The sequence below is a fragment of the Passer domesticus genome, chromosome 19, assembly GCF_036417665.1.
Source record: "Passer domesticus isolate bPasDom1 chromosome 19, bPasDom1.hap1, whole genome shotgun sequence".
NCBI classification, from domain to species: domain Eukaryota; kingdom Metazoa; phylum Chordata; class Aves; order Passeriformes; family Passeridae; genus Passer; species Passer domesticus.
The window spans coordinates 5,265,294-5,289,539 of record NC_087492.1 but is presented as its reverse complement, the minus strand read 5'-3'; the positions used below and the strand labels follow the sequence as shown (position 1 = coordinate 5,289,539).

Genomic DNA, 24,246 nt, shown 5'->3' with positions numbered 1-24,246 from the left:
TTCTCGTCTACTTTTTTTTTTTAGTTCCTTATTTCTCCTTCCTTTTCCGCTTCCGTCGCAGCCGCCAAGTCCTCCTTCAGCTCTACTGCGCCTCGGCCCGCTGCTCCCCCGGCGTGCTCAGCCGGGCTGCGGCTGCCCGGGGGTAGCGGGAGGATCCTCGGGGAGGCCGCGCCGGGGAGGACAAGATGGAGGTGTAAGGAAGGGCCTGAGGGGGGAGCACGGGGCACGGCCGGGCCTCGGAGCCGCTCTGCGGTTCAGTGGCCACAGCGGGGCTGCAGGGCATCTCAGCGGGGTTCGTGTGGGGAAAATCTCTATGAGGGGTGTGAGTGCATCTCTATGGGCATGGGGAGTGTGTGGGTACATCTGTATGTGGTGTGTGTGGGGGGGGTACATCCATGTCGGCCTGTGCGTGAGGGGTGTGAGGGTGCAGTGAATCCGTGAGGGGTGTGAGGGTGCAGTGAATCCGTGAGGGTGTGAGGGTACAGTGAATCCGTGAGGGTGTGAGGGTACAGTGAATCGGTGAGGGTACAATAAATCCGTGAGGGGTGTGAGGGTGCAGTGAATCCGTGAGGGTGTGAGGGTGCAATGAATCCGTGAGGGTATGAGGGTACAGTGAATCCGTGAGGTGAATCCGTGAGGGGTATGAGGTTACAGTGAGGGTACAATAAATCCGTGAGGGTGTGAGGGTACAATGAATCTGTGAGGGTATAATAAATCCATGAAGGCTGTGTGGGGCCAGTGAGTCCGTGAGGGTATGAGGGTACAGTGAGTCCGTGAGGTGAATCCATGAGGGGTGTGAGGTTACAGTGAGGGTACAGTGAGTCCGTGAGGGCTGTGAGGGTACAATAAATCCATCAGGGGTTTATTGCACCCAGCAGTGAGTTCAGGCGTTCTGCTCAATGTCGGAGGAGTTTATTTTATTAAAAACTCCTGCCGGACAGGCTGTTGGGGCAAAAGGCAGCATGGCTCGGCCTGAATCCCGCTCTTGTCACCTTCTGTCCCCTTCTTGTCACCTTCTGTCCCCTCCCGCTCCCTCTGCCCTTCGAGAGGTAAAATGGGGATTTTTCATTATTCCAGTAGGAGCTGGAAATGCCGGAGAAGGAAAAAACCTGAGGGGTTTGTGGCAGTGATTGCAAACGCAATAAGAGAGGTGGAATTTTGGCTGGTGGCTCTTTCCGGCCTTCTTACCATGTGATTTGACCTATTTTGAAACTTAAAATCTCACAAGTTCTGGTGAGGCTGGTTAAATTTTTAGTTTTCATTTAATTTTAATTTCTCTAATGGGTGGGGGCATTTATGGGATGTATCCCCCAAAGTCACTGAGCTCCTGTAACCCTGTAATCCAAACCAAAAGGTGATAAAAAATATTAAACATTTGCTGAAGTACAGGTTTGTATGACAGTCTTAATACTGCAGCCTGCAGAGAAATGAGCTGTTCTGGCTGTTGTACGCTGACAAAAATGCTTTTGATACCATTAATAAAAAATCTGTGATGCTTCTTACACATCCACTGAATCTTTATTAATCTTCTTTTGCCTCCTGCCTGATTTGGAAGGGAAGCTTTGCAACTTTCCAAGTTCTTACTATGGATTTTTCTTACCAGAATTATTCGGTGTTTCTTAGCAGAATTATCTGTTATTGGAGAAAAGAACTCTCAGAAAACTGTGGTTTAAATATACATGTGTGAAGCAGCAGCCTTAAAAATATAAAGTGTCAGTGATATTTGTAAACGTATGATGCCCTGTACTAAAATATTTTTTGATATATGCAGCCCTACTCAAGAGTATTTTGTTTAGGACTAAAATTTGGGCAAATATGAACTATTTAAAGACTCTAAAAAGGGTTTCTATTTCTGGAATTACCATGAAATTTTTTACCTTTCTGCTTAAGTCTTAATCACATAAAAATTAAGTGAAGTGTTGAGCTGACTGCTTAAAAATACACATTAGAACCCATTATTCAGAATTCCTTGTTTCCTGACTGTAAAAATTGATAGCTGTGTGTCAGGACTGAAGGAAATTTTATTTCTATTGCAAAAGTGGATCAGTTTATAATTCTGATATTTCAGAGCTGTGGAAGATTTGAGACTGGCTCGTTGGCAGAAGTGGAAAAAAAAGTATTTTTCTGAATGGCAAAGCAGATTGGAATGAAAAAAGGAAAACAATTGTCTCAAATGATTTCATTCTTAACCCTTGATTCCGCAGCCTCATTTGCACGGCCATGCGTTTGTTTCATCCTCTTTCAGCCGAAGAATTCCATAGGTAATTCTCCCTATAGAATGTCTTTGATCCGCCGGGATTTCTGTAGGGCCCTGCTGAATGCAAACATTCTGAAGACTTGCATTTACCTCCCAACAAAAGCTATATATGGTTTGTGAAACATGAATGAAAAACTAACGCGTGCCTGAGCTCACTTGCTGAAGTTTCACTCGGGTCAGCGAAATGGAAGTTGAAGTTCATCTCAGCGTATTTTAGAAGGTCCTTTTCATTTAAAAACAATGCGAGAACCTGTGGAAGTTTGTGGATGCATTTACCATTTGAAAGTGATGAACGTGACAGTTCTATTCAGGCCGTTCTCGGTGCTTAACAACACATTGTACCTTTTTTGTTGGTTTTTTTTGCTTTTTCCTAAGCTGCTGCGCAGACCTGAGAAAGGCCTTTTTTTCCTTTTGTATGGAAACTTTCTGTTGTTGTGGCTACTGACTGCTCAGCAGAATGTGGTGTTCAGGGAATAGAGGATGTTCTGGGGCAGGTTTTCTCCCTTTTTATACTTTAAATGTATAAATTTACAATATCCAGGAGGAATAAAGGCACGCTCTGCAGTCACCCTGCCAGCCTTGGATAAGGATTCTTGTTTAATGGGGACTGAGGAAGTGGAAAATGGGAAACTCAGCCTTGCCCTTCGAATATAGGAACAGGCACAGTAAGATGGGAAGAATAAATAAAGAGGAAATGCAATAAATTGGTGTTTTTTCACTCAGTACAGCATATAAAAATTAAAGCCCTGTTTGTGTATATACACACACACGTCCATGGTACTAAAATACTCAGGGTGCTCTTGACTGATAAACAAAACACTGCTTGTAATCTGAATTCTTTTTCCCATCATTTTTTATTTGCATAAAATCTGAGGCATTTTTTCTAAGGAAGAAGCAAAGCCATTTGGTTTGAGTGTGTGAAATTGGGTGAGTGAGTGAAATAGGGTAACTGAGTGAAAGGAGTGTGTTGTACAAGTGTGTTATGATTTATGGGGCAAACTGTGCAAAATACACTCAATATTTATGTCACAATTTTACTGACAGCATGGTAAATATTTTCCAGAGATGGCAGCTGTAGAATCACCAAAATAAGATGTCTTGGGGCTTTTTTTTTTAAACTTTTTAGTGTCTGTGAATGGGCAAAGAAAAGCTTCATACAGTTTCATTTGGAACAAAATTAATTATTTTCATTTTTCCTTTTAGAAAAGATGCAAATGCTGCATTGCTGAGTAACTTTGAGGTAAGTTTGTCTTCATTCTGCTTTTAAAGCAGCAGTTCCAAGCTGTCATCAGTCCCTTGTATAATCTTTGGAAGCTGAAACCTGGCAGTGGCAATCAGCAGAACCTGCAGGGGATTTACTCTTCCTTACATTTGGTTTGGTTTCAAGAAAAAAAACCCAAAATTTTAAAAAAATCTTCTTTTTAAAGAAGATCTGGAAATGGTTTTGCTAGTAATGGATACAGTATTGTTTGTTTGGTCTTGAGATTATTCTGAAGTGGGTATTTTTCCTCTCTCATTTTAAGGGGGTGGAAAGAAATGTCATGTCCTTGCTGATTTAATTTAAGCCAGGTAATGGAAATATTTTGCTTTACTGATTAATTTAATTTTTGGAACAGTTTCAATAACCCAAGTGGTTTTGCATGTGTTATTGTATTGCTGAAGCTGCTTTCTATTGCAGCTGTTTTGTTCTATTCTGAAATTAATCTTGAAGTGTTTTACCCTGTATCTGTGTGCACACAGCAGAGCAGGCACCTGGTGAGTGTTGATCTGGGAAGAACTCTGCTAATTTCCTCTGAGAAGTAGAGGATACCCTGTCAGCCAAACTGGTGTTCAGTGCCTGGCTGTTGAAATCATGTGAAAAAAATTGCAAATATGATTTTTTCAAGTAGTGATTCCCTCCAACTGCTGCTCCCTTTCCATTTGCTCCTCCTCCCAGTGGCAGTTCCCCTGCAAAGCCAAGGTTCTGTAAATCCAGGGGATGCTTTGCACCCCAAGTTCCATCCCTGTGATGTGATCCTTGCTGTCCTTTTGTGTTTGTTGTCGAAGCTCACAGCCCGAGTTTGAGATCTCAGCATTGGCAGCTGTTCCTTCTCCATGGAAGTGTGAAGTAATGGAGGGTTTGTAGCTGATTATGTTCATATTTCTCACTGTCTGGAAATGTTTGGTTTCTTCTTTCTCTGGACCTGTCAGTTTGTAATTCCCTGGGCTGGATCTTGAGTGAAGCCAGGTAAAAATGAGGGATGAACAGTGAGAAGTGCTCTCTTGCTTTGCTCTGGGTGTTGACTCTGGATACACTGCAAAGCCTGAAGCAAAACAGCTGGAAAAGTTCCATTCATGTGTTTAAAATAATCAGAGCTTCCAAAAAAAAAAACAATTTACATCCTTATTCATCAATCTGGGGCCAAAACATTTCTCATTCCAGTTGTTGGTCCATCCACCAGAACAGCCACACATTTATTGGTTTTTTTCTGATAGGATTTTTCCTGTTCATTTATGATTTCCTGCTGAAATATTTGTAGGTAAAATGCTCTCAGGTGCTCTAAACCACTTTGTTTTTTTATCTTCAGGTGTACCAGTTACTTACTGATCTCAAGCAGCAGAGGAAAGAGAGTGGCAAAACCAAGCAGAGCTCTGGGCAGCAGAATCTGAACACAATCATGTATGAGGTGAGCAGCACTGGGAAAATCCATTTAGCAGTTAGCTCAGGCTGCAGTCATTCACATCCTTAGGGTTGTGGGTTGATCATTTGGTATCAAATTTCCCCTGGTTCAAACCATAATGAAATGGTTTATCTGCCACTTTGCTGTGGTTGTAAGGTAACTGTACTGCCAGGGCAGAGTTAGGCAGCTGCTGTTCTTCAAATCTAGAAAAGAATTTCAACATTTCAAAGCCCCTGGTTTTCAGCTGTTTAGTTTTGTTAGGTTTATTTTTTTTTTTTTAATTCTAAGTATTCCATCCTTTTAAAACACAGGACAGAGCTCACTGTCATCTGATGAATTGTGATATCACCTAGGGTGCTAATTAAGATGATGATTTCAAAGCTGAGGCACAGATTACATTGTATTTTTTAATTAACAGAACGAAATCAATAGTTCCCAGCCAAAACAGATCATCTAAATTGGTTTTTGATCCAAAGAAAAGCCAAACCCCACATACAGATAACATCACTTGGATGCCAGGTTGGGAATAAACACTTCACCCCTTGCTGGGAAGGAATTCTAAAATCTTATTATACAAATACTAACATTTAAAATAAATGACCAACTTCCCAGAGCCTTGCAGTGGGAGCCATTGTGTGTGTGCTGGAGAACTGCACGAGCAGCACCAGGACTGACAGGCAGCTGAAAGCTTTGCCTTTGCTTGCATGAGTAATTCTGTTGAGCCCTGAAAGCACTCATGTGGATAAGATCTGGCCTAGGCTTTGGTTTTGTTTTAGTTCTGGCTTTGTTTGAAAAAGGTACAGAGGTTGTAATTCCTAAACCTTGCATTCAACAAAGTAGAGGCTTACAAAAAATGGGAATTAAATCTTCGTGGAGACTGACAGTCTCTTCCTGCACCTCTGGGAAACAGCTGAGGAAGATCCTGTAAGTAAATTTGGTCAGGATGCACCTGGAACCTTGAATTGCTTTGTTAGTCTATGTGTTCAGTACCTGTAGGGTGCTTGGGGGAGTAGTGGTGTCAGTTCTGGGTGTATTTTCTATGTTTGACTGCAATAAAAGCAGAATTTGATTTTATAGGATAGTTTTTGGATTTCTTCACAAGCTCCCTGCAGACTTGGTTCAATTGGCACTGCAGTAACTCCATAAAAGGAGCTTTGTTTTTCTGTATTTTTGGCTTTCTCATTGATTTTAAATTGCCAAAAAATAATAAACCTGGAAGAGAAATTACTGCTGTGAAATAATTACATTACCTGACAATATAATAATTTCATTTCAATCACTGGTGGTGAATAACAGCTTCATTTGATCTGGAAATGTCAGACAGGGCTTAAAGAAAGGAAAAATAAATTATAATTATTTCCAACTCTTCATTTTGGGGTTTAGTTCAAGCAACAATAAATATTTAGGAAGATTTGAAGTCATTTCCAGTGAAAAATCAGCTGTGAGATGGAATTTTTGTGGGGTTTTTTATCTACAAACTTTTTACTCAGTTCAGATTACTTTGTGTAATGTAATTCCATTATCCACCTGCTCAGTGTTGTTATTGTAAATAAAGCAAATAAATAGAACATTTACTGTCACAGTTAAGGTTGGTAGGTGTTACATGGAAAAACTGATCAAAGTTTAATTGTTTCAATTAATTTTTAATAGCAAAATGTCATTGTAGATTTCGTAACAAGCCACGTAATCTGCTTCTATCAACTCTAAATTGCCAAAAATGCAGTTAAAGGATAAAAACAAGGATAGATTAGAGATCTTAAAGAGGATTTCTGGGCTGGCAGTGAGAATATTCCTGGCACTGGGCACATGAAAACTTGGGTTTAGGATGAATTCAACTTTCCTGTGTGCTTCTAAAGACAAAATCCAAACAAGGAGCAAACCAAGCAAATCACAAACACAAGAGGGGGGTGTTTTAGAAGGCAGAGCTAAAACTCAGTCCTTTCCTGTATTCTTCAACTTGCAGTTTTGGGCTTTGAACAGCTCACATAGAGTTGATTTCCAAACCTGAATTGATTTTCCCATTTTTCTTGGGTCTGAGGAGACTTTTCAGAGTACTTGTTCTGTACACAACTGGTAAAACAAGTATTAATTCATTAATAGTTAATGAATAGCTAATTAAATATACATTAAATAAGACATGTTTTCTTTCTGTCCCTTGCAGACACTGAAGTACATTTCAAAAACACCCTGCAGGTACCAAAGTCCTGAGACTGTCAGGGAGTTCCTGGTAGCAATGAAAGACCATAAATTAACCAAGTAAGTGGAGCTGTGCATTTGAACAGGAGTAAAAACTCAATTAATGCTGACAAACGGATCCCTGTGGACAGTGTGATGGTCTGATGAATGGATTCTGAGTCTTTTCTGCCATTATTTAAATGCTCAGCCAAACATCTTTTCCTTCACTTGTGGGTGTTTCTGTCTTTATGTGCTGTTTGTCCAGGATCTCTGAGATCTACACTTCAGTAATTTAAATATTGTATCAACCAACCCCCCTCCTCCCCAGCAGTTTCCTGTGAAGCTGAACATCCAGTTGTTATTTTGGGAAGTTCTGCTTGGAAGAGAAAAGATTTCCTTTGCAGTTCCAAGACTCCAAGGGCATTTTTCCCTTCTGTGAGTGCCTGTTCTTGAGGCACAGAATCCTCTTGGAGCTCTGCAGAGTGGGAGTGAAGCCTGATGTAAATAGAAGAGGAATCAGCTGGCCACTTGTTTGGATAGCTCTGATCACTCCTGACTTCTGAAGCAGAAAAATACCAATATTTAGCTGCTTCTAAATGACTCCTCCTTCACTTCAGAGGAGGAGTTTTTTAGACACTGTGTTTTATTCCCTGCTGGGAGGACTCCCAGGGGGTCCATCCTCTGGGAAAGGGGCTTTTCATTCATTTGGCTGTGCCACAGAATGCACAGGGAGAGCTCTGCAGTGCTGCAGGGCAGGTGTTCAGCCTGTCCAGAGCAGGGAGCTTTTAGTTAGAGTTTCAGTGCCCCCTCTCTACAGACAGGCACATCCAGCCCAGCAGCAGCTCTGCACACAGGGATGCTGCTCCTGGGGAATTCTGGCCTGGAATTGTGCTTGCAGTGCTTTCTTTGCCAGGTCAGTAAGTCAGTGTTGAACCCTGCTGTAGCTCATATTATCCAGCAGGATACTCATTTATGTATCATTTTCTGGAGGTGTTGAAGCATGGAGAAAAGAAAATACTCTGCAATAAAAATACCAGGGGTGTAAAGAGGTGGTAATGTGGCACTGAGAGGTCTTAAAATTGGCAGCAAACATTTCTTGAGTAGCAGTGAGCATCTTTCCCCTCTGGTGGTGTAAACCAGCCCTGTCTGAAGAGAAATAAGCTTTGCTGTCAGTGCAGGGCAGCAGTTTAGGAAGAACCAGCAGAGCAGGATTTTTCAGAGTAAAACAAACTGAATGATGTTGGTGTAAAACTCCCATTAAAAATCAAAGTGTTTATTTTTATTTAAAGCTCACTTCTAAACTTTTCAGGTAAAATCTGACCAGGACCTGAGGGTTAGCTCTTAGTGTTATCACTTTAGGTGCCTTCACTGCAACTGCTCCCCTGGATGGGATCTCCAAGGGTGAAATACTAAACAATTTCAGTTATAACAGAGAAACTTCCAGCTACAGATTCTCTGTCTGCCACAGTGCTGAGCACTTTTGTAGATCTACCCAAATATTCACCTTCCCACAGCTGCTTGTTCAGTGAGCTGCAAAGGTTGCAATAGTTACCAATGAGCTTTTGGACTGTTTCATTTTTTGTGGATGCTCCGAGGTGCCTTTGGGGTTAGGTATCATCCTGTGTGTCCTTTTCCTGAGGCAAGGGAAGTGAAGCAAGGGAATTATTCCCAAATCATTTCTTGTGCCTGGTGGCAGCAGGATGAGAGTGAAGAGCCAGCCAGTGGTGCAGGTGACAAGTTTCCTGTCAGAATTCAGATTTGTTCTGTGAGCATCCTGTACAACTTTTATCTGGTAAAGAACTTCCCAACTCTGCCACGTGCTTTACAGAATAAAACCCAGAATTGTTTTGTGTGATTCTGGCACTTCTCTTTTTCTGATCTTTTCCATCTTTTCCATTGTCAGGGCCCACCTGGCAGCCCCTTCAGCCCAAACCACAGAGGGCACAAGGGATGCAATTGCCCTTTAGGGCACTTTATGTTAAAGCACTGGTGCCTCCAAGGCAATTTGGAGCTGCCTTTGGTTCCTAACCAAGGTCATTTCAACACTGCTCCTCTTGTTAAATAAAAAGGCTTTGATGGTTTCCATCCTGTGGGATGGAGGTGGTGTTTAGGGATTTCATCCCAGCTGTGTGCAGAGAGCTTCCTTCCCTTGGAGAGGAAAGACCTGCAGTGTTTGCTCTGCCAGGACCTTGCTTGTGTGATCCCTGTAGTGACCTTTCCTCCCACCAAGACTAATGAGCTCCAGACTCTCTGTGCTGCTTCCTTTCCGGGTAAGGCACCCCAAAATGTGCTCTCTGAGCTGCTCAGCCACTGTCTGCAGTGGCTGATGAGATTTATTTGTGTTAATTGGGGTCTGTCCTCAGACAATTCAGTCTGGTTAAAGGATCAGCAACACCCCATCACCCCAGACTGCTTCCCTGCCCTCTACATTCCTGTCATCACTCCACCTTTAATCAGAGGGGAAACAATTAAGCAGCGTTTTTATGCTCTTAATTAGGCTTAGCCTCTTTCCTAATACCAGGACTTGGAAGAGAGGATTTGCAGCCCTGCCTTGGGCTGTGCCGTTCCCTGCTCAGGCTGTGATTGCTGCCCTCAGCACTAGGCTGTGCTCGTGGATGGGAGAATCCCCAGCTGGGGACAGAGAGCAGCCAGGGAAGCACCAGGAACTGGGGCACAGCAGAGCTCTGAATCAAGGGAATTCTTATTTTTCCTTCCACAGCCCTGCAGGGTGTCAGGCTGCACGTGATGTCTGTGTTCCAGTGAGAGAACTGGTAACATAATTCTGGCAAATTCTGCAGTTCCTGGAAAATCACCTCAAATCCTTCTGTTATCACTGATTTTTGTCACTCAAAAAAAACCAGGTTAACAGACCAGCATCCATTTTGTGATAGATTTGTCTCATTAGTGTTACAGACACAAAAAAGGCTTCCTAAAAGCAGATTTTTAAAATAAATTTAAAAGATTTTAAAAACACTAACATGTGCAAACAAATTCCAGAGTCATTTCAGAAAGCTGCCTTGCTAAATGGAGCAAATCCAAAGCCAGATATTTCACTGATACAGTTAAAGTGTGGTGAAACAGTTTTTCCCATCATTTTTAATCACTACTTTGGTAAAATTCAAACTGTAGAACTGAGATTTTTTTTTAAAACTGCAGCTCTGAACCCACATAATGAATTTTATTATTACCTTGTTGAGGCCTCAGGCTTTGGCTGAAGCTGCAGTTCAGTGAGCCATGTTGTACTTGGAAATAGAGTTTGCCACTAGCAGCTCATTTTCCACTCTTAGTGCTGGAATGGCTTCATATTTGTAAGGTATAGTGATTTGCATTGATGAAAAGAACATTTATTAAACTGAAGCTCTGTAATTATGGTTCAAAGACAACTGGCTCTACTTGTGCTTCTTCCTGCCACTGATAGCCCATCTTGCTTCTAATTTTGGGATAACCAACTTTCCAATCACTGCATATTATTATAATTTAAAAAAAATAGTCAGGAACATTGCTCTTTTTGTCTTTAAATCAACACAGTTGAGGAAGTGTTGAGCTGAAAATCTTCAGTACTTCTAGAAAATATTTTCCCTCATGACTGCCAAAAACTACAACAGATACAGACCTCTGCAATATTAAAGGCTGAAGGATTTGCTTTGTAATTTTTGTCTCCTCCAGAGCTTTCAAAATGAATGTTCAGCAGCAAGTCAGCATCATGCTCATTGAACAACAGCATCATTTAAGAGATATTATAAAGATTATTCTCAGTTTTTCCAGTGGGAATCCTTGTGGGGAATCACAGCACCCACTGGGACTGTGATTTCCCATTTTGGGGAAATCCTCCCTCAGCTCAGGGTTCAGGCATTAAAAGTTGCCATGCTTGATTGAGGACCATGGGATTTATATTTCCAGCAGGAATCAAACCCCTGCTTGTGTGTCCAGCTGTTACTTCATGGTTTTCCTGGTAACCCTCAAACATCCATTCCTGAGGATAAATTTGCTTCTGCTCAGGCACAGATGTTTGAAGGGTTTTTTTAGCTCTCTGTGCTGGATCTTGGCACTGCTCTCTCCTTACCCAGACCTCTTGCTGGAAAAACACTCTGGGAGTTCAGCAGATTAAAAAAGAGGGCAATACCAACACACAGAGGAGATTTTGGTTAAAATATAAACTGCAAAAGTTTGCTTAGTGCTGACAGAAAATGATGCATTTTGTCTGAATTTCCACAGGAGCATAGAAATATTTGTATTATTTTTTTAGAATGGATGTATCAATGTAGGATTGTGCTGTCTGTGATCCTGAACATGACCCAGAGGTGGTTTTTGTCCTGTAGAAGTGTTTTTTTAGGATTTTTAGGTTGGAACTCAACATCTTCACCTCCTCCAGCACTCCCCCTCCCACACCTCAGACCCCTTTTCCTCCCCATAAGTGCACAGGTTTTTGTCCCCTGCAGCCTGAGCTCTGTGTGTGTCCCCAGCCCCACTCCAGAGCATTTTCCCATCCTGGAAAAGCTGCTCCTGGCTGCAGGACGTGGGCTCAGCAGGAATTGCCATGGTGGGATTTCTCAGCAGGCAGGTCCTGTACGAGTCTGCAGCACGGCCCATTAACTCTGATTAGTGGGATCTTGCTTTTATGTGAGAAAATTGCTTTCTCTGTCACTCATCTTTTGTATGGATTCTCCTCTTGAGTGAGCAGCTTTCGTGTTCCAAACTGGTACTAAAATCCAGGCAGAGCAGGGAAAATGCAGATGCTGAAGTTTGGGGGCAATGAGGCTGAAAATGTTCTTCACCTTCTGTTTGGATGAATGGGACAGTTCCCCTTTTATTTAACGAGCACCAGCGTGCCACGAGGGCTGTAGGAAGTGTAAAGATGAATTCATGGGAGCTGGAAAAAGTTAATTTTACTTTTTAGATTTAATGGAGCATGAAATAAACTCAGGCTTAGGTCTGTGCCCAAGCCAAACACTGCAATCAGGGCTGATCCTAATGCATGGTTGCCTTACTTAAAACTAATCTCTGATGAAATTGTGGTTATTCAGGTTTTAATTTGTGTGAGTGCTGTCAGGAAACTCCAGGTCCACGGAGAGCCTGGTCCCAGCAGTCAGTTTGTGGGATCAGACCAGAGCCTGGTCCCAGCAGTCAGTTTGTGGGGTCAGAGCAGAGCCTGGTCCCAGCAGTCAGTTTGTGGGGTCAGAGCAGAGCCTGGTCCCAGCAGTCAGTTTGTGGGGTCACACCCAGAGCCTGGTCCCAGCAGTCAGGTTGTGGGGTCAGACCAGAGCCTGGTCCCAGCAGTCAGTTTGTGGGGTCAGAGCAGAGCCTGGTCCCAGCAGTCAGTTTGTGGGGTCAGACCAGAGCCTGGTCCCAGCAGTCAGTTTGTGGGGTCAGACCTGAGCCTGGTCCCAGCAGTCAGTTTGTGGGATCACACCCAGAGCCTGGTCCCAGCAGTCAGTTTGTGGGATCACACCCAGAGCCTGGTCCCAGCAGTCAGTTTGTGGGGTCAGAGCAGAGCCTGGTCCCAGCAGTCAGTTTGTGGGGTCACACCCAGAGCCTGGTCCCAGCAGTCAGTTTGTGGGGTCAGAGCAGAGCCTGGTCCCAGCAGTCAGTTTGTGGGGTCAGAGCAGAGCCTGGTCCCAGCAGTCAGTTTGTGGGATCAGACCAGAGCCTGGTCCCAGCAGTCAGTTTGTGGGATCAGACCAGAGCCTGGTCCCAGCAGTCAGTTTGTGGGGTCAGAGCAGAGCCTGGTCCCAGCAGTCAGTTTGTGGGGTCAGACCAGAGCCTGGTCCCAGCAGTCAGTTTGTGGGGTCACACCCAGAGCCTGGTCCCAGCAGTCAGGTTGTGGGGTCACACCCAGAGCCTGGTCCCAGCAGTCAGTTTGTGGGATCAGACCTGAGCCTGGTCCCAGCAGTCAGTTTGTGGGATCACACCCAGAGCCTGGTCCCAGCAGTCAGTTTGTGGGATCAGTGTTAAAAATGTGCAGTGGTTACTGAGGTCCAACTCAAACCTCTGCCTTCTGCTGCTGCTGAGGGCTGAGCAATCCAGTTTCCTGTTAAATGCATTTTAGAGACATTTTGGGAGTGTTTGTTTCATTGCTTCCCTCATAATTACATATTACCATGTCTAAAGATCGTTGTGTCGGGGTGTTAATTGGTGCTTATGCTGCACAAGTATTTCTAGATGAAATATGGCATTTATGCAGCTTTTGGGGCTTTTTTTTTTTTTTTTCACCCTGCTGCTTGTTCCTTTGTGTTGTTCTGCATCATTTTCCAGTAGGGAGCTTTGCTGATCAAAACCAGCCATGAAATCCTTCAGATGACACATCTGAATGTGTTAATCACTCTAAGGTCTCTCTCATTCTTCTGTACACATTTATAAAAACTGCAGTTACCCTGAAATGGTGCTTTTAGGATCTATTTGGCCTGGCTGTAAAATTTGTAAAATTTCTGTCTATCCCTAATGAGTTGGAGTGCTGTTCATGGCTTGTGAGCAAAGCTCTTGGAGAGGTGACCTTTTTTTGTTGGGCCCTCTATTTCTTCAGGAAACATCAGCAGTTGCACTAATTGATTGTTTTAGTCACGATGTGTAATTGGTGTTAATTTATTTGTGCTTGCTGCTGTGCCAGTAATCTTCCTGTGATAAACACAGCCCTACCTGCTTGAAAATAGCTCTGGGTAAATCAGGTTTGCATTCTTCAGCTCAGGCATAAAATGGCTTTTGCTATTTGATCCTCTTTATTTGGCTCTGGAGTTTATATTTCAAGGATATTACTTTGAAGAGAAGAAGATGAGGAAATGTATTTAATAAAACTCAAATAATGTGCTTTGTGTGGTGGAGCTGGAGGATTGGGATGTGTCTTGCTGCAAAAGAGAAGAAAGAGTTGTTTGAGAAGGCTCTGAAGTGTCATGTGAGAGAAGCTTGGGTAAAATATGAGTTCATCACAGTCTGTCCTTGTGAGCAGGGCTGGGGGAGGAGGAGGAGGGGGCTTTTTACAGGGGGGATCCTCAGAGGAGCTCTGGAAACTGAGCACCAACATTTGTTTGGCCAGGGAGCAAAGCACAGAGCACTGAAAGCACCAGCTCTGCCTCCATCAGGCACCAGAGCAGGGAATTGCCAGCTCTGGAGGAAAAATCTTTCAAAATTCCTGCTGAATTGGCCAGGATTTTATAGAATAAAGGTATTATTTCATATTCTTTCCCCAGCTCTGCATGGCAGTGCTGCCTTTAGCTCTGCTTTTACACAAGTGACTTTTATCTCTCATTGATTCCTTAAATCACCTGCTTGCCGTGTAAAGGATTTGAGTGCTCATCTCCTGTCATCAATAATTTGGGGTTTTATTCTTGGTTTTTGTGACTCTGGTAGGTGGCAGCAGTCACAAACTCCTCATCTTTCTGCCTGTAAAGTGCTCTGAGTTCAGAGCAAAACCAGCCATGCTCTCCATAGCCTCATGTTGGAAACACCAAATGGATTTGAGTGATGAACATGGGAAAACAAAGGAGGTGGAGTCCCTGCTTCCCATCACCAGTGGAAACCTGTTTTGGCTCTCCAAAAGCAAAGGAAACTAATAATAAATAAATAAACAGGAGGATTTTTCTGGAGCTTTCTGTTAGGGATTGTTGATATCTCACAAATGCTGGGTTGAAAATTCACAAGCTTTTCTTCTGAAGCTGAAAGGATTATAAAAATGGACATTTTAGCTGGATCATCCAGCAGCTAGTGGCAGAGGCCTTTTGAAATGAAATTATATCTCTGAGGTATCTCCAGACACACTGAAATTGTTGGTTGTAAACATGGAGTGATCTGTGTTCTCTTAAAAGCTGTGAGGTTTCCTTTCTAAAATCCCCCAGGGGAAAACCCTCCAGAACCTTTAAACCCTCCAGAATCAGTTTAAATATGCTTTAATCCCTTCAGAATCAGTTTAAATATGCTTTAAACTCTCAAGAATCCATTTAAACGTGCTTTAAAGATGCTCTATAATAAATAGTCAGGAATGGTTCAGCTTTACTTAATGCTGAAGATGAAGCATCATCTTTTTTAAGGAACAAATTGCTCCACATTTTTCTCTCTGCATGGAAAAGCAGATTTTAATTTTGTGCTTTTCAAAAATGTATTTTTACCTTGGAGAATGTAATAAATGCCAAGATTTAGTTTTTCCAAATTGTAGTTCCTTACTGGAACTTTGTATTTGCAACAAGCTAAAAGAATAAACAACTTGCTGCTGTTTGATGGGACTGTAACTCCTTGGGTATGAAAATTGTTCTAAATTGTTCTTGTGGCTGTGTGTTCATGGAGAAGTTTGGGATGTCTGCTGAGTTGTTTAACATTTCTGCAGAGCTTTAACAAAGCAGCAGTTAATTAATGCTTGCACAGTAATGATCTGAGGGTCTCTGCTTGCCACCTTAGGCCAACAGCAGTGTGGCTGAACACAGCAAAGTCCCCAAACCATTAAATGTCCAAATGATGGCCCTTCAGCCCCACTGCAGAGCCAGCCAGGATCATTCCTGGCAGTGACATTTCATCCCTGAGTTGGCAGGAATGTGTTTGCATCACTTGAGGGGATCCTCAAACCACCCAGTAATGTGCATTTTCTTCTCTGTGCTTTACCAGGGCAGAAAAGCTGCAGCTGCTGAACCACAGGCCTGTGAGTGCAGTGGAGATCCAGCTGGTGAGTCCCGGTGCCTGGGCCTTCAAAGCTCAGCTGGCAGCAGCAACTGGACAATTGCTTGCTCATGGGCCCCTGATTGAATGTATCCCTTTATTTTATGCACATTTTACATCCACAGCTTCAAATCCACTCAGCTTCCTCTCTGTGCTCTCAGACAGATTCTCCACCTCTGCTTGTTTCAGTGGCACATTTAAAATGCCCAGTGCAGCCATTAAATGTGATTTATGAAAGTGTTGCAAATAAGAATATATTTAATCTATATTTTGCTGTGCAGCTCTGGGATGGAATACTTTATTTTTTACATCTTCCCTGTGTTTTTTTTAATGGCATGTTTTAAATGGTTTTTCGTTACACTAAAATCAAAAATTCTAAAAAGAAATGAGCCATAATGCAGGATGAGAGATGGATATAAACTTTCTGCTGGAAAGTAGCCATTGTCAGCCTAAGAATAATTCAGCTGTAAGGAGGCATTGTCACTAAATAGAAATAGATGCTTCTGTTCTCTCAAGCATCTCCTCAGGAGTACAAACCCCTGTGGTAATAAAGAGCTTGTTACACTCAGGATATTATTTCAATAAAGATCTCTTGCATTGAGAACATCTGTTTGCAATCTTCCCCTGGAGCCAGGCTGAGGAGGAACAGGATCATATTTTGCTGCAAAAAAAGGGGGAAGGATTAAAGAGGGAGCAGCAGGACCATTTTTCTTCTGTCACCAAGGAGCAGAGAGGGAAATGCTGCAAGCTGCTCAGGATGATCCCAGCTGAGGAGTGAATGCTGAGGAGGTCAGTGTCCATCAGCAGCCCGAGCAGGACTTTAGTTACTCAGAAACCACAGCTGGAGCCTGTCCCACACCTTTGTTGGCTTCATGTGCTTACACAGATTTGTTTTATTGCCATCTGCAGGCTTTCCTTCCCTTCTTTAAATGCAGTCATCTTTTGGGGCTCTCAGGTGACTGCATGGCTTTGTCTCTCCTCTCCTGTCCTACCTGCTGTATTGTTATGCTGCCTACACATAAAATATTATATATAAAATTATATATAACTATAATAAATAAATATTTTATATATTTATACAGAAATATATAGAGTATATATATGATATGTAGTAAATTTAAATACATATATAAATAATATTAAAATAATATATATATAATAATATATAATATAACATATAATATATCAAATATTGAAAATAGTTTTCTCCTGTGTCATGTTTGAAGAAAATAAGAATTTTGGGCCTTTCTATTAGAAGTCAGCTTTCTGGAGAGTTATTTTAGATATATATGTTTGGAATGTATTTCTATAGAATTAATTATATTTAAATTATATTTTTATATAATTATCATATTAATATATTTATATATAAATATTTGGATTGTTTTAGAAATTTCAGTATTTTAGATATTCCAAGTTTTGGAGTGTCCAAGTTAACTAAAACTCATTGAAACCTGGAGAACACAGGCACAAGACTGGAGCTGTCAGTCCATGGTTGATCAAACCCTTCTGCAGTGCCCAGAGCCAAGTGCAGAGTTCCATGTCTGTACATGTGGGGCTGAGCCAAGTCTGTGTGTTCCTGAAGTGCTGGGGAGCAGTTTCCCTGTTCCACGTGGTTCTGCATTCCCAGGGCACTGCAGGGTGTGAGTGTCCTGCAGTGTTAACCCTGTGCTCCCCGAGCTGCAGCACACTGAGAGCCTCCAGCAGAGCCTGTGGAGCTCAGGGGCTGCTGGGCAGCTGCAGCTTGGTGCTCCTGACATCAGAGCTGGGGGAAGCAAGGAGGTGATGTTGCTGTTCAGTCACTGGCCTGGACCCTGGTTTTGATGAGGACAGAGGCTGCAGCAGCCACTGAACACACAAAATCTGCCTTTTCTGGGTATAAAACCACACACAGGTCACCCATGCCCAGGTTCCTGCAGGAGAATCCATTCCCTGCAGTGCTGGATGAGACACAGCCTGCTGAGAGGTGAATTCTGCTCTAAAATTTGATTTTAGATTCAGAGCCTCAGTATAAAGCCACACAGAGGTCACCCATGCCCAGGTTCCTGCAGGAGAATCCATTCCCTGCAGTGCTGGATGAGACACAGTCTGCTGAGAGGTGAATTCTGCTCTAAAATTTGGTTTTAGATTCAGAGCCTTGATCTTGAATCAGGAGCCTTGATTCTCCCTTCACTGAACTTGCTCTGAATCAGAAATAAATGCTGGGGAGAATTTCTGAGTTCCTGGCATGGGGGCACATCAATCTTATTTTTCAGAAAGCTTTAAACAAAATGCCAGCCAAGTCCAAGCTGGCTCTCACTTGCTCAGTTTTGATGTCTCAAACTTTTACTCAGTGCAGCCTGATCATGGAATGGGGTCTGATTTACCTGGCAGGCTCATGGGAGAGGATATTTATCATTATCATTGTAATTATTGCTGCTTTTTGCCTTTCTTAGTCTTTCACTCTCCCTCTACAACATTCCTTCTTTTTAGCTGTATGCAAACAATAAGTCCATTTTGATAACATTATTTTGCAGCTAAAAAGCAAATTCCTGCTGTGATCTTTTGATTTTCTGTAAACCTTAATGCATAAATTGCTGCCATTGTCCATCTTTGCCTTTTCCAGCTTCTGTGCCAGGATTTATTTTCCAGCAACAATAGCAACAAAAGGAGCATGAAATTCAAATTCTTACCCACAGAGTAAAACACTGTACACATTGCAGCTGTCTTGACCTCCTGTTTTAATCTTTAACATATGTAGGGTCTGGCTCAGTGATTCCCAAAAGGAGGAAATAAAAAGTCAGGGATGTTCAGCTCACCATGAGAGTGGTGAAGATAAAGCATCATCTTTTTTAGGGAACAAATTGCTCCACGTTTTTCTGTCTGAATGGAAAAGCAGATTTTCATTTTTGTGCTTTTTTAAAATGTATTTCTACCTTGGAGAATGTCATACTTACAGGCTGGCACATTGTTTTTATACTGGAAAATAATAATGGAAAATATTTTGGAAAATCAAAGATCTTAAGGGGGTTTAAACTGTTTATTTTCTCAACAATGTGTTTTGCCTTGCCTTTGGTTAATTATCTCTGAGGGACATTAATTCAGTCATTCAGTCTTTTACTTTATTTCTTTTTTTTAATGTGTTTTTTCCCTATTGATGTGGTGCTGAGCAATTTCAAATCACTGCTCAAAGGAGGAAATAACAGTGATTTTCTCATCAAACGTCTCCCTCCCCCACTGGAGGTAAATTATGTGCTTGATTGCTTTGGAAATGATCAGAGCCCCTATTTCCTTTATTACTGTACTTAACTGATTATTTTAAAATCTAATCCTTAGCTTATTATTCCAATAAACAATAGCTTTTAACCCACAGGTTGTTCTTTGATGCTGAGGTTTGTTGACCAAATGCTGAGAGAATTTCTCAGTTCTTTCAGGGCTTTTTGGGGTTCTTCAGTGTGGCTTTATTTATTTTTCATTCTTGATTTATTGTTATGTCTCAGGAGACTAAACCAAATAAACATTAGCACTGAAAGCAGCACAGAGAGGAGGATGAAATCTCTGAAATTCTGCTTTTATTTGGGTAAGCACAAAAGATAGGTATGGTTTGAATTAAGGATGTTTGTCCTTGTTTCACTGAGTGAAAAAAAGGAATTTAGACAGTCCTGAGTGATTTGTGCTTCCATTTGTCTGTGGCACTGTGAGCACAGATTTACACCTTAATTTATGAATAAACACTTTAATCCCTGGGATTCATCTTCATGGGCTGGCTGTGAATTTCTGAGATTTCAATTTGAGCTGCAGGGGGAACGTGCTGCTTTTAGTGTGAGCTGGGAGAATTTTATGCCAATTAATTTATAAAGTTTTCCTCTTTGATTAGATGTAGAGCATTGTGGAAACTAAATGGGAGCAGTGCTGACCTTTGAATATACTGCAATGGAAACTGAGTAACAAACTGCTCTGATTTGGGTGAAATAGAAATGATGAGTGAGTGCTGAGCTGAGTGAATAATCCCATTTCCCAGGTAACACACGCTGGCTGTGGTTATCAATGACATTGCTGTGCTGCAGCAGTTTTTCCTAAACCCCTGCAGTTATTTTGGGGCAGCACAGCCTTGAATGCTGAAAAGCAGCAGTGACAATTATGACATCAGGGGGCTTTTAATGCAGAAATGATATTTCTGTCACACTGCCCACTTCTGCTCCTCACCCACATCTGCAGATACTGAGGCACTTTGGTCAGAAATACCCCAAATTTGGTCAGAAACACCCCAAACTTTTCACATGGCATCCTCTGAAAGGGGAAACTGTTCCCATTAGGGCTGGGTGGCACTGCCAACATCAACATCTGAGCTCATCCCCTCCCCTCAAACATTTGCATTTTTGTTTTCTTTACTATAAACTTTGCATTCCTGGCTGCTGATGGACTCAGTCTGGCTCTTGAGCAGTTCCAGCCAGTGCAGGGCCTTTGGCTGGAGATTTTCTCCAAGATTGGTAAAATTGCTGCTGGAAAAGGAGGTAGCTGAATCCAGCTGGGGTTCTTTGCCTCTTAGGCTGCCTCTTACATCTCATTTCTCTTCTCAGCACCATATTTCTTAGTGCTCTCAGCATCAAAGGTGTTTTGTCTTGCAGCTGTGAGAACATCTGCTGAATGTAGGATGAGTGACCTCCCGTTCCCCTGAGATCTGTTTTCTTTTAGGACAGTTTCATTTGCCTCTTTATCTACATGCTGTCTGGGCTTCATTTTTGAATTTTTCCTTTTGGCTTCTTGCTTTGCTGCTTCCTCACTGCTTATGTTGTCATAAATCATCTCAGGCTGTTTTTTCTCTTCCTGAAAGAGTGAAAAAAATTGATTTTCACAGTTTGTGCTTTTGATCCTTTGAAATCTCAAATAATATCACAACAAAATAAGGCTGAAGCATCAACTTGACTAGGAAGCTGTGTGTCCATCCTGCTAAATATTGATTTGTGTCTGTTGGGGATTCCTGGGAGCTGCTGGACAGGCACCAATTTTGCCAATTTTTGAATTTTGCTGCAGCAGTTGAAGGAATTCCCACTTCCCTCTGGATCTGTCAGCAGAAGGGAATTTGGGAGCTCCATCCCCTCCTCAGTGCAGGGTCTGGCATCTCTAAAAATGCTTTTCCCAACATTTTAATGAGCCATCACTTAGAGCACCAGAGCATCTGAAACAGCAGAGATGATTTTCTTCCGTCAGCTTCGTGCTCAGCTGGGATTTCTGGGGCTGCCAGAGCAACCCCAGAGCTGTGTGTCTGTCCCTGCAGTCTGTCAGCCTCGTGCTGTGCCACAAAAATCACATCTGGGGCTTGGGGCATTACTCATCTGGAGTCACTGGGGAGCAGGGAAGAAAACAGGGATTAGAATTCACATGTTCTGCTTTAAAATCAAGAACTGGTGCTGATCAGAAATCCCTGGCTTTTGTTTGAGTTCTGATGTCATCAGAGCAAGCACCTAAAGGAGAAAGTGGAGAGGAAAAAAGGGAGAGGAGATACAGATCTAGATAAAACTAAAGTGGGAAGAGGGTTGGACTTTATGGCTTGCAATAAATCAAATGTAAACAAGGCCAAGTGCTGTTTTTGTGAGAGATGGTAACAAATCTGGGAGCATTGCTTCAGTGACCCTGCCTGGAGTGATCCAGGTGTCCAAAGCACCTGGGCTGGTTCTTTGTGAGCTCCTGCTCCTGCAGCACCTACCCCACCTTGCAAATGGAGTGTAGCAGAAATGAATAACCCCATAATGCAGTCTGCTAATCCTCTGTGAGATTCAACAGCAAAGGTCGTCTGGAGAGGAGGGATTTGTCAGCAGCACTGGCACCAAGGAGTGGGTGGAGCAGATTTGATCATGGAAGCACAATCCCAGAACAGTTTGGGCTGGGAGAGACCTGAAAGAACATTTAGTTCCAGGGACATCTTCTACTTCCACACTTCCTGGTGTGGTGCTGGTGCTCCAAGGTGTGCTGAGGTGATTCCCTGTGGGAGTTGCTGGCAGGAATCAGCTGCCAGGGGCTCCCCCAGCCAGGGCAGGAGGATCTGAGTGTGTGTGAGCACAGGGTGTGCAGGGGAGCAGCTGCTGGGAAGCAGAGCCAGGGCTGCTGTTCAAGCCTGTGTCCTACAGTAGCTGTTGAGCTTGGAAACCACTCCCCAGGGATTTTCAGCCTTTGATGGGGATAGTCCCCAGAAAGTCATTAACAAATGGAAATGCAGCGTCTGCCTTTTGCTGAGGAGTGGATTCTCTGTGTGTGTGCAGATCTGTGGATGATCCTGATGAAAGATGATCAGATTGTGCAAAGAGGACTCTGAAGAAAAGCAAAAACGAGCTGAAGTCCCACTCTGCTTTTCAGAAGGCATCTGAAGAGCTGGCAGCTTACAGCTAGAGCTGATTAAACCTGCATTGACTTGGAACCATCATTACTATAAATCACTCCTCTTCAAAGGCCATTTTCAAGGACTTGCTGTAAAAAAATGAAAACTCAAACCCCACAATCCTAATTGGTTTCATTTGTCTTTGAAGAGTTCTTCTGACTTGCTTTTCCAGTCCTCTGACAAGCTTTTTTGCCTTTTAACAGCTGCCTATAAATTAGGGCAGTTGTTTTACTGGTAGCAGTGATATAAAAGCTGCCACAGCTCCACAGTGGGAGTAGGTCCCTAATTAATCTCCTGGAATCATGGAGTTGAGTCATCACAGTGTTTTTGATGTTGCTCAGAGCTTTTAAATGTCTTTATATCCAGGAGTCTCCCAATCCAAGCAAATTCCAGGGGAGTACAGCTGCCTGTAGGATGAGGTGGGTTCTTTTATGGGCTGATTGTTTTGTGCAGGTATTGGATGAGATGCCAGGATCCAGGAATCCCTCTCAGGGTGTCCCATGAAAACACAGAAGCTTGGGAGAAAGGTCAGGAAAGTGGGGCTGCATCTGAGCTAAAGGAAAAGCCTGGCTCAGGACAAGGATGTGGAGCTTGAGAGAGGCTTTAGGGTGAGCCAGGCTGTTCCCAGGGTGGTGTTTTCCTTGCTGTAAGGAAAGCAGGATCCCATTACACAGTGCCAATTGTCGTGGTGAACAATGGAGTCCTTTCTTTCTTTTTTTTTTTTCTCAAAATATTCCAAGAGTTCTGCTTTGTAAAATGCTTTTGTGATGAGCTCAGGCTGTGTCTTGACAAAGTCTTCCCTGCTGAGCTGAGTCCTTCTCCCTGAGGGAGGAAGTGTGGATTTCATGATGCCAATGGATTTTTTTGTTTGTTTTTTTTTCTTTTGACGTGCAGATGGTGGAAGAAAGTGAGGAGAGGCTGACAGAGGAGCAGATCGAGTCCCTCCTGCAGACAGTCACCAGCATCCTGCCAGGGGATCCAGAGGAGCAGCACAGGGACTTGGCAATGGCACCAGAGGACAGAGGTGACCAGGCATAGGGGCAGCACTTCCAGAAGAGAGCCAGCTGCTGTTACTCTGGGTTTGATACCAGTTCAATCCTGTATTGGACATCACTGTAAAATATATTCAGATTTTTATGATTTGGAGGTGATGAGGGAACCAATTGTTCACAAGAAGCAGGGAAAAGGACTCTATTGTTTGGGTGTTTGGGCATAAAGGGGGGTGGCAGTGCCAGGGTTTGCAGCCTGAGGAGTGCTGGGCTCAGCATCTCTGGGGGTTTTTCCATTCCCCACAGAATCAGCACAGTGAGAATTCCTTTCAGAAGCTTTGCAGTTGCCCAAGTGGCTCCCAGAGCAGTGCAAAGCCAATTTTGGGGCTGTTTGCAGAGCAGGACATGGGCAGGGGTGGGCAGGAGCTCCCTGGGGCCTGGCCAGGCACTCCCAAGTCTTGGCATCATGGAATTGAGAGCATCTCTGGGAGGGCACCTCAAGGATGTCTGATAGTCCCTTGTAAAGAAAAGAGATCCAGATTCAGCAAATTGCACTGGGAGCAGAGAGCTGGGGGGGGTTGAAGCTGGGAAATCAGAGCTGTGAGTGCCCAGACAGCAGAATATTGAGGTGTCTCTTTGCCCTCTGAACATTTATTGCAATCTTCACACACAGCCAAGGCACTCCTGTGATGGAGGAATAAATGAGGCAGCACTGAGCTCTTGATCTGGTTTGGCAAAATGAGAGTCAGGCCTGGATGAAGCAGAATTTCCTGAGCTTTTTTGTGTGATGAAGGATTTCAGGATCAAGTATTTCATGTTGAAAGCCTTTGTGATTATAATAAATCATTTGTGTGTGAATATCCACACCAAGTCAGCCACTGGTTTAAATTGTGGCTGCAGACCATTCTGTTATAATTATTATGATGTACTGGAAATAGAAATAAAATTTTAAGTACATCCTGGGAGTTTTGTGACTTACAGATGAGATCAAATCACAAAATCTGACTTTTTTTTTTCCCCTCAGCTCTGTCATGGGTTTATTTTGTGTTTTTATGCAGAGAATTTGTGCTTTCTGAGCTTCAGTTGTGCAGTGTATGAAAGGGACTGATAAATTCCAGTGTCTGGGGGATTTGTCATTTTTGTTTCCATGGTATTTAAGCTTCTTTGATGTTT

The 24,246-nt window shown here is 42.9% G+C and overlaps 1 protein-coding gene across 3 annotated transcripts; it reads left to right on the top strand.

Annotated features, from left to right (window-relative positions):
* The first annotated feature begins 9 nt into the window (after positions 1 to 9).
* Positions 10 to 24,038, top strand: CRCP (CGRP receptor component). 3 transcript variants are annotated; one of them, XM_064394270.1, is made up of 6 exons: positions 10 to 193; positions 3,461 to 3,497; positions 4,825 to 4,923; positions 7,079 to 7,173; positions 15,679 to 15,736; positions 22,979 to 24,038. In XM_064394270.1, the coding sequence occupies exons 1-6, from the start codon at positions 186 to 188 to the stop codon at positions 23,120 to 23,122; spliced, it is 441 nt and encodes a 146-aa protein (XP_064250340.1). In that variant the 5' UTR covers positions 10 to 185; the 3' UTR covers positions 23,123 to 24,038. The 3 variants fall into 3 exon arrangements, with proteins under 3 accessions (XP_064250340.1, XP_064250341.1, XP_064250339.1); XM_064394271.1 differs by lacking the exon at positions 10 to 193 and adding an exon at positions 199 to 292; XM_064394269.1 differs by lacking the exon at positions 10 to 193 and adding an exon at positions 2,206 to 2,261.
* The last annotated feature ends 208 nt before the right edge of the window (positions 24,039 to 24,246 follow it).

Bases quoted from the DNA above. Each gene is read 5' to 3' on its own strand.
- CRCP (XM_064394269.1), top strand. From the start codon at position 2,221: ATGCGTTTGTTTCATCCTCTTTCAGCCGAAGAATTCCATAG. The intron at 2,262-3,460 runs GTAATTCTCCCT...TTTTCCTTTTAG, and splicing joins TCAGCCGAAGAATTCCATAG to AAAAGATGCAAATGCTGCAT. The intron at 15,737-22,978 runs GTGAGTCCCGGT...TTTGACGTGCAG, and splicing joins GTGCAGTGGAGATCCAGCTG to ATGGTGGAAGAAAGTGAGGA.